Source organism: Elephas maximus, chromosome 6, assembly GCF_024166365.1.
Source record: "Elephas maximus indicus isolate mEleMax1 chromosome 6, mEleMax1 primary haplotype, whole genome shotgun sequence".
NCBI lineage: Eukaryota > Metazoa > Chordata > Mammalia > Proboscidea > Elephantidae > Elephas > Elephas maximus.
The window spans coordinates 68,758,872-68,774,944 of NC_064824.1; the positions used below are offsets into that span (position 1 = coordinate 68,758,872).

A 16,073-nucleotide genomic window follows, 5' to 3' on the forward strand; every position below is an offset into this window, starting at 1 on the left:
CAGGTTCTGATGTGATATTTAAAAAATAAATATATAGCCTGTAATCTACTATAAACAGAGGCATTTTGAAGGTACTATTTATCTGCGTAGTGGTTAAGTGCTATGGCTGCTAACCAACGGGTCAGCAGTTCAAATCCACCAAGTGCTCCTTGGAAACTCTATGAGGCAGTTCCACTCTGTCCTATAGGGTTGCTATGAGTCGGAATCGACTCAACGGCACTGGGTGGGCTGGGTATCTATGAATTATTCACATATATTGAAATGAATTTGTCAGATTAAATAAAGAATGAGATTATTAATGTAGAACTAGAAGAGACCTTAAAAATAGTAATTTATCTCAATCCCCTCATTTTATAGATAAAGAAAACTAGAACCCAGACACTGTAGATGTTTACTCAAAGCCGTGTTTTGTTTTGTTTTGTTTGTTTGTTGTGATCAGGATATGAAGGCAGTGGCTAGAACCCAGATTTCCTGCCCTCTGGTCAATGCTTGGTGGAAACCCTGGTGGCATAGTGGTTAAGTGCTATGGCTGCTAACCAAAAGGTCGGCAGTTCGACTCCACCAGGCGCTCCTTGGAAACTCTACAGGGCAGTTCTACTCTGTCCTATAGGGTCTCTATGAGTCGGAATCGACTCAACAGCAGTGGGTTTGGTTTTTTGGTTAGTCAATGCTTCCAATCTGCTGAGTTCTATCTGAGAGGCATTGTAATAGCTGGCTCCTATTTCAGCAATGTGTTATAATTATCACATTTCTATACAGTGTGTTCCAATTGCTAGAAATTAGGGACCCGGCAGAATTGTTTTGTCCAAACATAGTTCTATGAAACATTCATATTCTAACATATGTAAATAGGTTATTGCTTTTTAAAAAGTTTTTGGTCAAATTAGGAAACCCTACAGGGCGCTCCCCCCGCCCCCGCTCCCACCCCACCTTGTTTCTGCCAATCAAGTAGGTCCCTGACTCGTGGCAACCCCATGTACAACAGAACAAAACACCGCCTGGCTCTGCTCCATCCCAGTCATCAGTGTGATCCATAGGGTTTTCATTGATATTTGGAATTTTAGATCACCAAGCCGTTCTTCCTAGTTTGGAAAAAAAAGTTTGGAAGCACTGCTGAAATCCGTTCAGTATCATAGCAGCAGCCTCCCACCTTGTAGGTCTATAAATACATACTGTGATTGTAAAAAAGGATTCCTGTAGTCAAGAAACCTCTTCAACTATGTATAACTTAGCATTTTCCAATCTTATTTGACTACAAAATCCATTTTAAATTATTTAACAATTAATGTAACGAATGTGCTGTGTGAGTAGTGCAGCCTTAACATCAATTGGGTTAGCTTCTGGCATAGTTTGTGAAAGCCCAGTAATGCTCACTAAACCACGTTCGATCACACAGCTTTAAAGGGGGCAGTGTCTTGGGTCTTAGGGTCTCAGGCTGACTTTGGATGTTCTGTAGCATGGAGGAGGAGCACCTATTATTATTTATCAACGTGTCAATTTTGACTTATAGTGACCCTATAGGACAGAGTAGAACTGTCCCATAGGGTTTTATAGGCTGTAAATCTTTATAGGAGCAGATCATCAGGTCTTTTCTGTCATGGAGCTGTTGGTAGGTTCGAACCACCACCAGCCTTTTGGCTAGCAGCCCTGCGCTTTAGCCCGAAACAGCTGGTAGGATGCATTTCTTTTAGTTCATCTTATTCTTTGAACCAGAGGAGCCCTGGTGGCACAGTGGTTAAGTGCTTGGCTGCTAATTAAAAGATCAGCAGTCTGAGCCCACCAGCCATTCCACAGGAGAAAGAGGTGGTAGCCTGCTTCTGTAAAGATTTATAGCTTTGGAAGCCATATGGGACAGTTCTACTCTGTCCAATAGGGTCACTATGAGTCGGAATCAACTGAACGACAATGGGTTTGGTTTTTTGCTTTTTTTCCCCGTCCTTTTAACCAAGGAAAGGAACAACACCTAAGGAAACTAACAGTGTAAGTTTAATTGAAGAGTGCATTCAGATACATTTTTGGAGGAAAGCAATCTTCTTTATTTATTTATTTTTTAATGGTCTTTTTCAAATCAAGCCTTTTAAAACTTTTTATTTTTCTTTTCAGGCATTGGCAAGCTCAGAGCTCTCCAACAGGGCGTGATGTCTTCGCAAGACAGGCAAATAAGGTACCTAGATATCTTGATTCCAAAGTAACCGCGTCCCCTTACTTCAGACCCGTTGGAGTCCATGGGCACGAAACCTGTCTGTGGCTCCTTGGTCAGGCCACCCAAACAGGACACTGTTAGTGATATTTTGAAGCCTTTGAGACGAAAGCCCAGCTTGCTAAAGAACTTTGGTTCAGCAGAGAGACAGGGAGGTACAGTGAACAGAGAATCAAAAGCCTGGAAATTTGCTGCTGAGAATAAATGCTAGCTGCTCCCTGAGGTGATTTGTCTGTGCACTCCACTCTCTACAGATGTTAGAGCCTCTTTCTGAGTAAGGACCCGAGGTTCTTTGGTAGCACTTTGATATCCTGCTCGAATTCAATATGTGAAATGGAGGCGTCTCTCTGTGACTTGGAGCCCACAGCAGGCTTTGAAGTCTGATCCAATTTTTGCTGCCTACTATTTGATGTTGAAAGGATGAAATGAAGAAAATGTACAGTTTTTGCCAGTAACTCTGCTGAGCATATGTAAGATTAAAAAAAACAAAATCCTTTGGATGATGTACTTAGAAATGTTAAGTAGATTAATACCTTCCTATACGTTTTCTTTTTTTCTTTCTTAAAGATCAAACTTAAGTATAGGAGAAAATCGGCATATAGATGTTTTTATATTCCAGTGCTAATTAATTTAAGAGGGAGCTAGGTTGTGTTCAGAGGAAGAGATAAAAATGAATGAAGCAAAAGATGTGGCGACTTTGCTCCTAATTGCCCCAAGGAGAGAACCTCCACTTAATTCTAATGCAAGACAGCCGCAGCTTACAACATGAATTCAATATACTTAGCTTGTACCCCTACAATCAGGGTTAAGGGTCTTTGTCCTCAGTTAAATTATGAGTCGGAATCGACTCGACGGCAGTGGGTTTTGGGTATACCCTTAAGGCTGCTTCATCAGGAGATAAAAAATAATGCTTCTCTTTTGGTGGGGACTTTCTGAAGCACTCAGTTTGTGAGACTGATTCAATGTCATCTCGGACATGCCATGCTGCTCCTGATCACCAAGGCCAGAGTCCCTGGGGAGCCTCTCCAAAACCTGGTAAGAAGAACATTTTGAATTGCATGATGCTTCTACCGTTTGCATGTTTGTGTACTTTTTAATGAGTGGTTCTGGCAGGGCTATCTAGAAAGCAGGACTCAATCAGATAGTAATATGATCCAATGCTAACAAAAAGTTCACGTTTGGGAAGCCACAGGTCTAGAAGCAAAACTTGTCTTAAAGGTGCAGTTTACTGCCTACCCATGCCTTCTAAGTTTGCTTTTCTGTGGGAGGAAAATGAATATCAAAGGCCATGTTTCTCCCTTCGTTGTAAGAATCTCAAATTAGAAAATTGTTTCAAAACTTTGTTTTGTAAAAGAAAAGATAAACAGCTGATAAACATGTGACCTTGTCTGTGCTGCTCCCTCTGCTACAAATGTTTTTCCTCCCTGTTGACTCATCAGAATTCTCCCCATTTTACAAGGTCCACAATGACTCCCTCCTCCGTTCCCTTAACTTTTCTTATAACACTGGTTATTATAAGTATTATTCGGGGTCAGAATCTAGGGGTTGGTAGAGAATATTCATTTAGATAGCAATTCTGCCCTAGGGTGTTGGCAACATGGCCATTCTTTCATCTGGAATACCACCATATTGCCACACTCCTTTAGGAAATAGCCAATTCTGGCCCCTTTTCTACATTCTTTGCTTACAGAATATGATAAAAGTCAGTGTTCAGACTTTTGTGTGGCTATAATCAGTACTTCTGGAAGATTGGGAAAAAAATTGGAAGAAATATTTATGAACTAGAAGATACTGGGGGCAATGTGGGCCATTCCAAGGAGAGGAATCTTTTCAATTTAAAATACTAATCTTAAAATTAATGACAGCATCATCTGTTTTTCTGAAATATGCTATTTCTCAGGTCCCCCCATATTTCCCCTTAGCTTGTTTTTCAATGACAAAGTAGTACAATATGGAGTAGAAATGCATAATAAATGTGTTATGACTTTCATTCTGTATGGAACTTAAACTCTTGAAGGGAGACAAGAGAGGATGAGTCCATTAAAGCAGAACCTTTTAAAGGAATATGTAGGAAATGATAAACCTGTCAAAGGGAATACTTTCCCTACAGTCAGATAATATTTGGGATAAGGCCACAAGATGGGGCTAGGAGTAATGCAAGGAAGAGAATAATAGAGAGAACGGATAGTATGATGGAGCAGAACCTATTATACAAGATTTTGGTTGGCATTCTTCTCTATCCACATAGACAATTTCTGCCTTCTAATTGGAGGTTTAGACCATTTACATTTAATGTGATTACTGTTACATTTTAAAATTATTTCTATAATCCTGGAACAAAAATAGATGTCTATTAGCACCCCCAAATAGATAAGCAAACCAGTGGAACAAATTAAAGTAATCCAAACTGTTTCATTGGTGTTGTTCTTTTGGGTGGGGGGAGAGGAAAAGAATGTGTAGGCAGGGAAGAATATTTTTAAATCAAATTCCCATTGACCTTAGAAAATCACAAAGATAAACTGAAGAACAAAAGTTGTCCATTTTTACTTACTTTATGTTTTCAAAGTTATTAGTTGCAGAAACAGGAATATATTTTGTAAGAGATGTTTTAGCAAGTTATACCTTTGTGTATAATTATTTGCCTTAAGTGATCCACTGTTTCAGCCTATGTTTTTGTAGAAGGCCGAATGAGAATATTGTGACCCTTCCAGTTTAAAACAAAAACACTAACATCTAACAAGTTTGCCTTCCAACTTGCAGTGAGAACTAACTTCTTTGTTCTAAAGAAGGGTCTGCAGGAGTGGAGTGTGGCAGAGAGTAAATCTCAATCAGGACAGCTCTGCTAGGGCAGGCATGCAAAGATGGGTGTAAATCCTGGGCTGTCTCAAGCCGCTTGGCCAAGATCCTAAGACAAGACATGTCCCTAAGTGGCCCGTGTGAGCCTGACTCATTCTTCCTACACCAGAGGAAAGCACTATATACCCAGTGACTGCAGTAACACAAATTACTTTGACCACTGATTCCAGCAGTTAAATTATTTAATTGGACTGAAGGGAATATATACAGACCAGATCTGATTTTACTACATTAAAAAATACATATATATTATTTGGGTACTTGTTCTTTTATTTATTTATTCGTTTATTCAGCAAATAGTTATCACCTACTAAATGCTGGAACTCAGACTATCTGTTTTGAAGGACCAATTTTTAATTTCTAATTTGCTTGGTCTGATATGTTTGTGAAATACAATAAAAGTGAATTTCTAGAAAACCAATCATGCGTTTGAATGTTGTGTCAATGTCAAATTGATCTAAAAGTTTCTAAACACTTTAAATTTCTTAACTAATCTCGTGGATCAGTAACGAGTCAGTCTTCAGATCATACTTCAGTAGCACTATTCTAGGCACTTGTGATATACTAGTAAACAAAACATCAAAAATTCCTGTCCTCAGGATGGTACATTCTAGCAGAGAGAGACAGACAATAAACAAGCATAATAAATAAGTCAATTGTATCTGATGTTGGAAGGACCAAGTGTTTTGAGGGAGAAAATAAACCCCAAAACCCACTGCCATCGCGTCGATTCCGATTCACAGCAACCCTATAGGACAGAGAAGAACTGCACCATAGAGTTTACAAGGAGCGCCTGGCGGATTTGAAATGCTGACCTCTTGGTTAGCAGCTGTAGCACTTAACCACTATGCCACCAGGGTTTCCAAAGAAAGAGCGTGCATGGAAGACTAGAGGCACAGAAAGAAGCTCAACTTATAGTATTATTATAGGATTACTAACTCATCCCAGTTTGCCAGGGACTGTCTTGGATTTAGAAAACCCTTCAGTTATAGCAAATTGAGATGGTTGGGTTCTTAGTGGGAGATCTAAGTATTAAAAGCTCGAAGAATAAAATATAGCCCCAAGATTCTTTTCTGATAGCTGTGTGACTGGAGCAGAGAGAGCAAGGAAGAATAAGGTTGTTAGTTTTCATTGGATCAGTTCTGACTCATGGTGACCCCACGTATGCAGAATAGAACCGCTCCATGGGGTTTTCAAGACTATGACCTTTCAGAAGCAAATTGCCAGGGCTTTCTTCTGAGGCACCTCTGGTGGGTTCAAACTGCCAGCCTTTTAGCTACTAGCCAAATGCTTAACCATTTGCACCACCCAGGGACTACAGGAGAGAGTTAGGAAATGAGAAGTCAGATCATGCAGCATCAGTACTTTTCAAATTCAGTGTCATAAGAAACACCCTGGGGATCTAGTTAAAATAAAGATTCTGATTCAGCAGGTCTGGGCAGGCCCCAAGATGCTAAATTCTAATGAGCTCCCAGGTGATGCTGGTGTTGCTGGTCTGTGTTCCACATCTTGAGTGGTAAGCATGTCGTCTTAGTGAAATGATGAGCCACTGAGCATTTGCAGCAGAGGAGTGACATGATATGAGTTATATTTTAAAATGATCACTCCAGTTATTGGGTTCAGGATAGACTATAGGCATCATCAAAGAATGCGATATTTTGTGTGAATGCCATTTCCAGACAGCTGAAACGTTCTAAACCCGTGATTCCCTTTCACATTGAATGTACTGAATACAATTCTTACTCTTCATGTCTTAGGACATGGTCACTAGCAGCAGCTATCACACTGGGTCATAGTACCAAGAGATCATGAGAGACCATTGCGAAACGGAGCCACCTACCCTTAATTAAATGACCCCACACCACTATGATTTTTCGTTAATGTGCCTGATCATTATTTTTTCTTTCTTTTCTCTCAACACAAAGCTGATGCTTCTTGCTGTCATTGATGTGCTCACTTTTTATAGCATACTTTCCTTCCCCTTCTCTGTTTCTTTTTTTTATTTGCTGTGGTCTAAAAAAAAAAAAAAAACAGATTTTAAACATTTTTCCGCAGTAAGAGAAATGGGTTCTTAGTGGGAGATCTGAGGAAATCCCCTACAAAAATAAAAAAGAAAGAAAAGGAACCTAACACATATGAGGCACTAACTTTAAGCACCATACTAGGTGCTCTTAGCATCAAATACCAAATACACAGCTTTAATTTAGCTTTGTGAACTGTGCTTGTTCAAGGGCCTTCAGTTCCTGCCGTAAGTTTTCTGTTATGTTATGAATAACCTAAGTGCCAGATACACAACCTCAGACAGTTCTGCACTTGATTATCTTCTAGTCTATAGTTAGTAGGAAGTAATAATATTTTCTTTGTGAAAGTCAAAAAGTTATTGCACTTGCTAAGAGTAGCTTTAACTGTACTGTGTCTTGAAGATGGACATAGTAAAGCTGTAGTGTGGAGGTAATCGTGCTGAGGATTAAGTGGCGTGGTACTGGCTGCCCAGGGGAGTCCTGGTTGGCAGTACAGAGTGTCAGGGCATGGGGGAGGGCCACCAGAGAGCATCTAGTGTTGGCTTTTAGTGATCCGATTACAGATCATATGTGACCTGTCCACCCCATGACTGCTGAGCAAATTGCACTCACTCTCCTTGACCCAGCTACTGATTTAATCCCATATCCTTCATTATTGCTCTTTACTTTTCTTGTTGCTCATTACTAAATTCTGTTGAGCTTGGCAGCAGTTCAGCTATCAGAAAGCAAACTTGGTGCTATGTTTTATCCTTCGAACTTTTATTACTGTGGGCGATGAACTATCTCAATTCACCCAGGACTGAAAGATTTTCTGGGACGTGGGATTTTGAGTGCTAAAGCTGGGACAGTGTCGGGCAAACTGGAATGAGTGATCACCCTGTAATAATACTGGAAATTGAGCTCAATTTGGTCAAGAACTTTTTTTTTTTTAAATGAAGTTGCTGTAAGAGGCAAGACTAAGCCTTAGATCCATGCTGCAGAATCACCTCACACTGGCTGCCTGTGTTTGGAAGGGGTTGCAAGCAGCTTGCCGAACAGCAACCACCATGATCATCGAGGGCTCAGATGTCTTCCATTTGACAGGGAGAGTATATTCCTACAACGAAGTCTCAAAGGCCACATAATCTCTCTTGGGAAAGCACATGGAAACCAGACTCTCAGTGGAGGCTACTGGGCCTCTCTGTTCCCTACCCAATTTCATTACTGAAAGCTTCACGCAAGACTGGGAGGCCACTCTTGTGTCTTCACCTCTGGGTAGTCCCTGGGGTTCTGAATCCCTGCTGCTGCTCTTTTCAGCTCCCTTAGGCTAAGAGTATCCTCCCTTCTTGCCTGGGTTCCAGGGAATTCACCACTAACACTAATCAGTGAGAGCTGGTTAAGTCTCAGTCTTAGGACTTTTCTCAGTGAGGTGGTAAAGGAATGACAGACAGGTATACAGTTGTCATCTTTAGCGTTTGAGTGGAAAAAACACCTCCTTGTTAAAGGATCTTTTTGGACCAGTGATTCTCAAACTTCCCAGAGTATTAGAATCTCCCAGAGGGCTTGTTAATACAGAGATCGCTAGACCCACCCCAGAGTTTCTGAGTGTATGTGTGAGGTGAGGAGGGATTTGCATTTCTGGCAAGTTCCCAGATGATGTGATGCTGTGGATCTGGGGACCATACTTTGAGAACCACTGTTTTAGACATTTTCCTATTTCCGTGACATTATGTTGAATCAGAAAAAGTGAACTCTACATATGTGGTTTTATACTCGTTCATTCACCATTTAGTGAGCACCTACTATATTGTCAGCCATATGGCTAGGAAGTAAAATAAGTCACCTAAGAGACGAATGCAGTTCTAACATTTGGTATTTGCAGCTGTTATTTTCCAAAGCAGATTTGGGAACATGCTCAGTTTCCTCATTTATCTCAAGTGGTCTCATCAAGTTCTCAGGGAGCCGTCAAGAGCAAAGTTACATTTACTCATAACTTTGCTGTACAGGGGGAGGAGGGGAGAGTTTCAAACTTTTAAAAAGCCTACAGAGTGTCTCAGTTTCTCAAATTATTGCCTTTAAATGGTATTTCTATATTATATACTCTATGACCTTTCCCAGCCTGGCTGCTGTATATTTTCCTGCTTGGCAAAATTGCTCTAAAACCAGCAGATCTGATTATTTGCAAGTATCTCTAATATGTATGTCACTGCCATAATGATTGTGTCCTGACTTTTTGCAAAGGAATTTAGGCAAGACCAGAATCAGGAGCTATACAGTTTGAGGCTATGGGCATGAGGACAGAGGGACAGGAAGAGAAAGAGGAGTAGAAATTACAGGTTTTCTAATCCCAATTTTAATTTATAGTTTAGCAACATTTATATTAAGAATGGACTCCCTGGGTATAAGTGGTTAACGCACTAAGCTGCTAACCAACAGGTTGGAGATTGAGTCTACTCAGAGGTGCCTCGGAAGAAAGGCCTAACAATTCACTTCCAAAAAATCAGCCATTGAAAACCCTATGGACCATAGTTTTACTCTGGCACACATGGTATTACCATGAGCCGGAATCAACCTGACAGCAACTGGTTTTTTATATTAATCATACACTTCTCCTGTTTTGCTCAGAAGACTTAGTAGACCTGGGTTTCGGGTCTGTTTGTTTTGCATTTTATAATTTTGGAAGATGAGAACAAGTGCTTAAGACATAAATTTTAGTCGTGGGGATTTACCCCAACTGGAGCCTCTGTCTAAAATTGTGGCTCTCTAAAGATGCTTTTTAGGGTATCTACCAACATGGTGGGAAAAACAAACAGACTCATTGTCATAGAGTCAATTCCAAGTCACAGCAACCCTAAAGAAGGAATGTAATTGCCAGCTCCATAGGGTTTCCAAGACTGTAATCTTTACGGAAGCATACTGCTACATCTTTCTCCTACAGAGCAGCTGGTGGGTTCGAACCTCTAACCTTTCAGTTAGTAACCCAGTGCTTAACCACTGTGCTACCGGGGCTCCTTACTGAAGTACTTAATGATGAAGGTCAAAGACAGTATGGATTATACCTCAACATAAAACAAAAATCCTCACAAGTAGACCAATAAACAACATTGTGATAAATGGAGAAAAGATTGATGTTGTCAAGGATTCATTTTACTTGGATCCACAGTCAATGTCCATGGAAGCAGTACTCAAGAAATCAAGCAATGTATTGTGTTGGGCAAATCTTCTGCAAAAGACCTTTTTAAAGTGTTAAAAAGCAAAGATGTCATACTTAAGGACTAAGGTGCACATGACCCAAGCCATGATACGATGAATAAAGAAGACCAAAGAAGAACTGATACATTCAAATTGTGGTGTTGGCAAAGAATAATTAAATACACCATGACTACCAGAAGAATGAACAAATCTGTCTTGGAAGAAATAAAACCAGAGTACTCCTTAGAAGCAAAGGCGGCAAGACTTCGTCCCACTTACTTTGGACATGTTATCAGGAGGGACAAATCCCTGGAGAAGGACATCACACTTGGTAAAGTAGAGGGTCAGCGAAAAAGAGGTAGACCCTCAATGAGATGAATTGACACAGTGGCTGCAACAATGGGCTCAAACATAGCAACGATTATGAGGATGGCACAGGACTGGGCAGCATTTCATTCTGTTATACACAAGGTCTCTATGAGTTGGAACGACCTACAACACCTAACAGCAAACACAACAGTCCAGCGGAAAGATTCATCATGGTGCCCCGTTGTCCTTGGAATTTGGGAATTGGGGTGGAAAGGAAGAAGAAGGGACCTGATCCATTTCAGTAGCAGTAGTCTGACTCCATTAGAGGAGCTGGAGCTGGAGGAGGCTGGAGAGAGAAGTGGCTGAAGCTGTGAGAGGGGATAGTTAGATGCCTTGGAGGTCATTCATCAGGTCACCGTTCCTGAGGCCTAGTAACTCAGAGAAAACTTAATCTTACTCCTGCAGCTGATTTAAGTATGTTACAAAGTTGGATAGTTTTTTGACATTATTTCTGCTTAGATTGTTACTGCAAATCTTTCAGAGAAAAATCCCTGCTGAATCTTTCAGGTGCTTTCCTAAAGACAATAGGTCAGGATGTATTTTTTGCCAATACCCTGTTAGGTTCTGGCGTTTACTTGGAATATCAGGAGTGCAGCTGCCAAGCAATTCAGGACCAGGGGTGTGTGACTGGAATTAAGGTATTTGGCTTCCAGAATTGGATGTTGATGGCATGGCTGTAAACCGTGCCTAGAGGAATTTCATTTAAAAATTCTTTTCTTACTTGATGTATTGGCAACAGCATATACCCTATTTGTTGCCCTGTTAACCTTAGCTGCCTAGTGTATTTCATTTTTTTCTAAGTTTTATTTTTGTTGTTGTTGTTGTTGAGAATACACACAGCAAAACATACACCAATTCAAGTTTCTACATGTACAATTTAGTGACATAGATTACATTCTTCAAGTTGTGCGACCATTCTCACCTTCCTTTTCTGAGTTGTTCCTCCCTCATTAATGTAAATTCCTGCCACCTAAGGTTCCTATCTAATCTTTTGAGTTGCTGTTGTCAATTTGATCCCATATACATAGTTCTTAAAAGAGGATAAAGCTCAAGGCAGACTTTTTTTTACTAGTTAAGCTAAACTATTGTTTGCTTTTAAGATGACTTCAGGGAATATTTTCAGTTTAAGGTTTAAGGATTATCTCAGAGCAGTAGTTACAGAGGTTCATCTACCCTCCATGGCTCCAGGAAGTCTAGAGTTCATGAGAATTTGAGATTTTGTTCTGCATTTTCACCCTTTCGATCAGGATTCTTCTATGGAATCTTTGATCAAAATGTTAAGTAATGGTAGCCAGGTACCATCCAGTTCTTCTCATCTCATAGGAAAGGAGGCAGTTGTTCATGGAGGTAATTAGCCATACATTCTATTTCCTCCTCCTATTTCTGACCCTCCTTCTTTCTCTGTTGCTCCAGGTGAGTAGAGACCAACTGTTGTGCCTTGGATGGTCACTTGCAAGCTTTTAAGACCCCAGGCACTACGCAACAAACTAGGAAGTAAAACAGAAGCACTAAAAGCAATATTAGGCCAATTAACTAGAATGTTTCATGAAACCATGACCCTAAACCTCTAAACTAAGGAACCATATGAGGTGTTTGGTTATACATAAACAGCCCCAGCAACTACTCTTTCTTTGTTATTGTTGTGAACATAGCTATCACATAGCTTTTGCCAATTCAGCTTTTTACAGGTATATAACTTATTCACAGCAGTTGCAATCATTGGCTGTAGAACCCTACCCTTAATCAATATAACTTTTCCATTACTGTTAGCTCTCCTTTCCCCCTTTCCTCCCACTCCTGGTAACCACTGATAAGCTTTATATATTTGCCTTTTCTTGTCTTTTTATGTAAGTAAGGCCATACAATATTTGTACTTTTGTGATTGGCTTATTTCACTCAGCATATGTCTTCAAGCTCTATCCATATTGTATCATGTATCAACAAACAGAGGTAGTGCTGGAGATGCTCACTTGTCTATGCCAAGAAATGTGGAAGACAGCTTCCTGGTCAACTGACTGGAAGAGATCCATATTTAGGCCTATTCCCAAGAAAGGTAATCCAACTGAATATGGAAATTATAGAACAATATCATTAATATCACAAACAAGCAAAATTTTGCTGAAGATCATTCAAAAACGGCTGCAGCAGTATATTGATGGGGAACTGCCAGAAATCCAGGCCGGTTTCAGAAGAGGACGTGGAACCAGGGATATCATTGCTGATGTCAGATGGATCCTGGCTGAAAGCAGAGAATACCATAGGGATGTTTACCTGTGTTTTATTGACTATGCAAAGGCATTCGACTGTGTGGATCATAACAAATTATGGATAACATTGTGAAGAATGGGGATTCCAGAACACTTAATTGTGCTCATGAGGAACCTTTACATAGATCAAGAGGTGGTTGTTCAGACAGAACAAGGGATACTGATTGGTTTAAGGTCAGGAAAGGTGTGCATCAGGGTTGTATTCTTTCACCATACCTATTCAATCTGTATGCTGAGCAAATAATATGAGAAGCTGGACTATATATATGAAGAAGAATGGGGCATCAGGATTGGTGGAAGACTCATTAACAACCTGCTTTATGCAGATGACACAACCTTGCTTGCTGAAAGTGAAGAGGACTTGAACCACTTACTAATAAAGACCACAGCCTTCAATATGGATTACACCTCAACATAAAGAAAACAAAAATCCTCACAACAGGACCAATGAGCAACATCATGATAAACGGAGAAAAGATTGAAGTTGTCAAGGATTTCATTTTGCTTGGATCCACAATCAACAGCCATGGAAGCAGCAGTCAAGAAATCAAAAGACGCATTGCATTGGGTAAATCTGCTGCAAAGGACCTCTTTAAAGTGTTGAAGAGCAAAGATGTCACCTTGAAGACTAAGGTGCGCCTGACCCAAGCCATGGTATTTTTAATTGCATCATATGTACGTGAAAGCTGGACAATGAATGAGGAAAGATTGAAGAAAAATTGATGCCTTTGAATTGTGGTGTTGGCAAAGAATGTTGAATATACCATGGACTGCCAGAAGAATGAATAAATCTGTCTTGGAAGAAGTACAACCACAATGCTCCTTAGAAGCAGGATGGCAAAAATGTGTCTTACATACTTTGGACCTGCTGTCAGGAGGGATCAGTCTCTGGAGAAGGACATCATGCTTGGCAAAGTAGAGGGTCAGCGGAAAAGAGGAAGACCCTTGATGAGGTGGATTGACACAGTGGCTGCAACAATGGGCTCAAGGATAACAACGATTGTAAGGATGGCTTGGGACCAGGTAGTATTTCATTCTGTTGTGCGTAGGTTCGCTGTGAGTCGGAGCCGATTCGACGGCACCTAACAACAACAATCAAGATTTCATTTCTGCTACTGGCTGAGCTAGTGTATTTCATGTTAAAGGACTTTTTTCAACTGTAAAATTAAAAATACAGTTGTGTAGTGGTAGGAATGGAGCGATTTTTCTTTTTACTTTTCTTTTCAAGAAGTAATGAATTTTTAATGTATATAATTAGGAAAAAATATTCTTAGATAAACCTGATTGTCATCTTGGCACAGCATCCACTACCTAAGAAAGTAAGTAGAGAACCAGAAGAACAAGGTATTTGGTTGTACAGCAGGTGAATATGTGAGAATTCTGACATGAGTGTGTTCCCTAAATTAAATGTAATCAATTTTAAGTCTGAGAGGGAGGCAAGATAGATATATTCCCACATTAAATAAGAAAAACAAAATGAAAAACTTGCTTAGATGACTGCATAAAACAATGGAAAGATTTTTCTTTCAGTTTTCATTTTTATTTGACCTGCTTGGTTTCCTACGCTATGAGTCGGAATCGACTTGACGGCACTGGGTTTGGTTTTTGCTTTCCTCAGCATTGATGCTTTTTAAATAACTAGAACTCCTAGAATCAATGGGAAAATTCTGGGATCATTTGCTTCCTATGAAATTCATATTTAGCAAGTGAGAAATAGTTGGTTTAAATGCAAAGAGAAATGGGAGAGAATGAAATGCACCTTGATTACTCATTCATTCATGTATTCATTCAACAGATGTTTATTAAGCACCTGCTTTTTTTAAGTGGCAGGCACTATGTTAGGTGCTGGGAATATGCAGCGAGCAGGATCCAGGCTTACCCCTGGGAAGCTTACATTCCAAGGGAGAAATGGACAAGTAAACCTGTAATCAAATCTCCTTTTATCAGGATGTTGATAGCAGTGAGCACAGGAGCTGTGGGGGCTATGACAGCAATACTGGGTCTCAGGGGAGCAGAGGGGTGTCAGGTAGGCTTACACCAAAGCCGATACCTGAAAGGCAAGCAGGATTTGGCCAGGCAAAGAAGAGGAAAGATGTTTCAGGCTCTGCGTGTTCTCTTTCCACACTGGGCAAAAGCTCACATGTGAGAGAGATGAGGCTGTGATTGTCTCTGGAAGGTTTTCTTGTTTTTTACATTTTTTATTCTGAAATGTACTTACAGGAAAAAAAAAAAAAGTTTAAAACACAAATGGCAGTCTAAGGAATTATTATAAAGCAAGCACCACACAGTGGCGCCACTAGGGTTGGTGTCACCCAGTGCAGTAACTCATGGTGTCATTCACCCCCCCATAGACCTCCTCGCGTTCCAGACCATACAGAATCCTTAGTAATGTATTCTGTACGAAATGTTACTTGTAAATCGTAATTCCCATATATCACTCCTTCTTTTCCTTTAATTACTACTTCATTCTCAAAAAAGTTGTTGATATAGGTACACAAATACTAATCACCACGATAATGTAGCTAAAACATGAGAAAATTTGAAAAATCAGCCACTATAAAAACACCGGCAGCAATGAAAACAACAGCACATGCTTGTAGCCCGTGCGTATGAATAGAAGGTTCAAAAATTAAATTAGCAGAGTTTTAGCTTTGTAGGTATATTGATGCATGTAAGCTGGGCTTAAGAAAAAATGTTTCTGTTGTTATAACTAACTACAGGGATTTTTTAAATTTAAAAAGTGATAAATTTCTGCTGAAACATGCACAAAAATTTTATAGACATTTTGATTTCACCTCCCCTGACAGTGTCACTTGGTGCAGCCTGCACCACCCAAGCAACACCACTGGCACCACCCACATAACCACCACTGAGGTAAAAAACCAGGACTTTCCTTTGCTGGCATTTAAGCCTTTTATTATACTCAACTTCTCTGCTCTGTGGTCTGTGTTCCAAGGTCCCTAAAGATGTGTGTGTGAGAGAGAGTATGTGTGAGTGAGTGAGTGAGAGAGAGACATGCTTTGGGAACTTGGAGGGTACAGGACTTATCCTTCAAAGCAAGATTCCAGATTATTGACTGAAAGCATGTAGAACAGAGCCTGGCACATGGTAAGCACCTGAAAAATGCTTAGCTGCTGCTACCGCTATTCTTCACTCCTCAAATGAGAATCACTTTTGAAAGTACCTAAT

At 40.1% G+C, this 16,073-nt stretch overlaps 1 protein-coding gene across 1 annotated transcript in view; it reads left to right on the forward strand.

The window, feature by feature from the left end:
- MYO3B (myosin IIIB) overlaps positions 1-16,073 on the forward strand; it is a 575,113-nt gene that overhangs the window by 451,685 nt on the left and 107,355 nt on the right. The window contains 2 exon segments of the mRNA XM_049887401.1: positions 2,104-2,164; positions 3,139-3,235. Of these exon segments, the coding sequence (XP_049743358.1) occupies positions 2,104-2,164; positions 3,139-3,235 (158 nt within the window).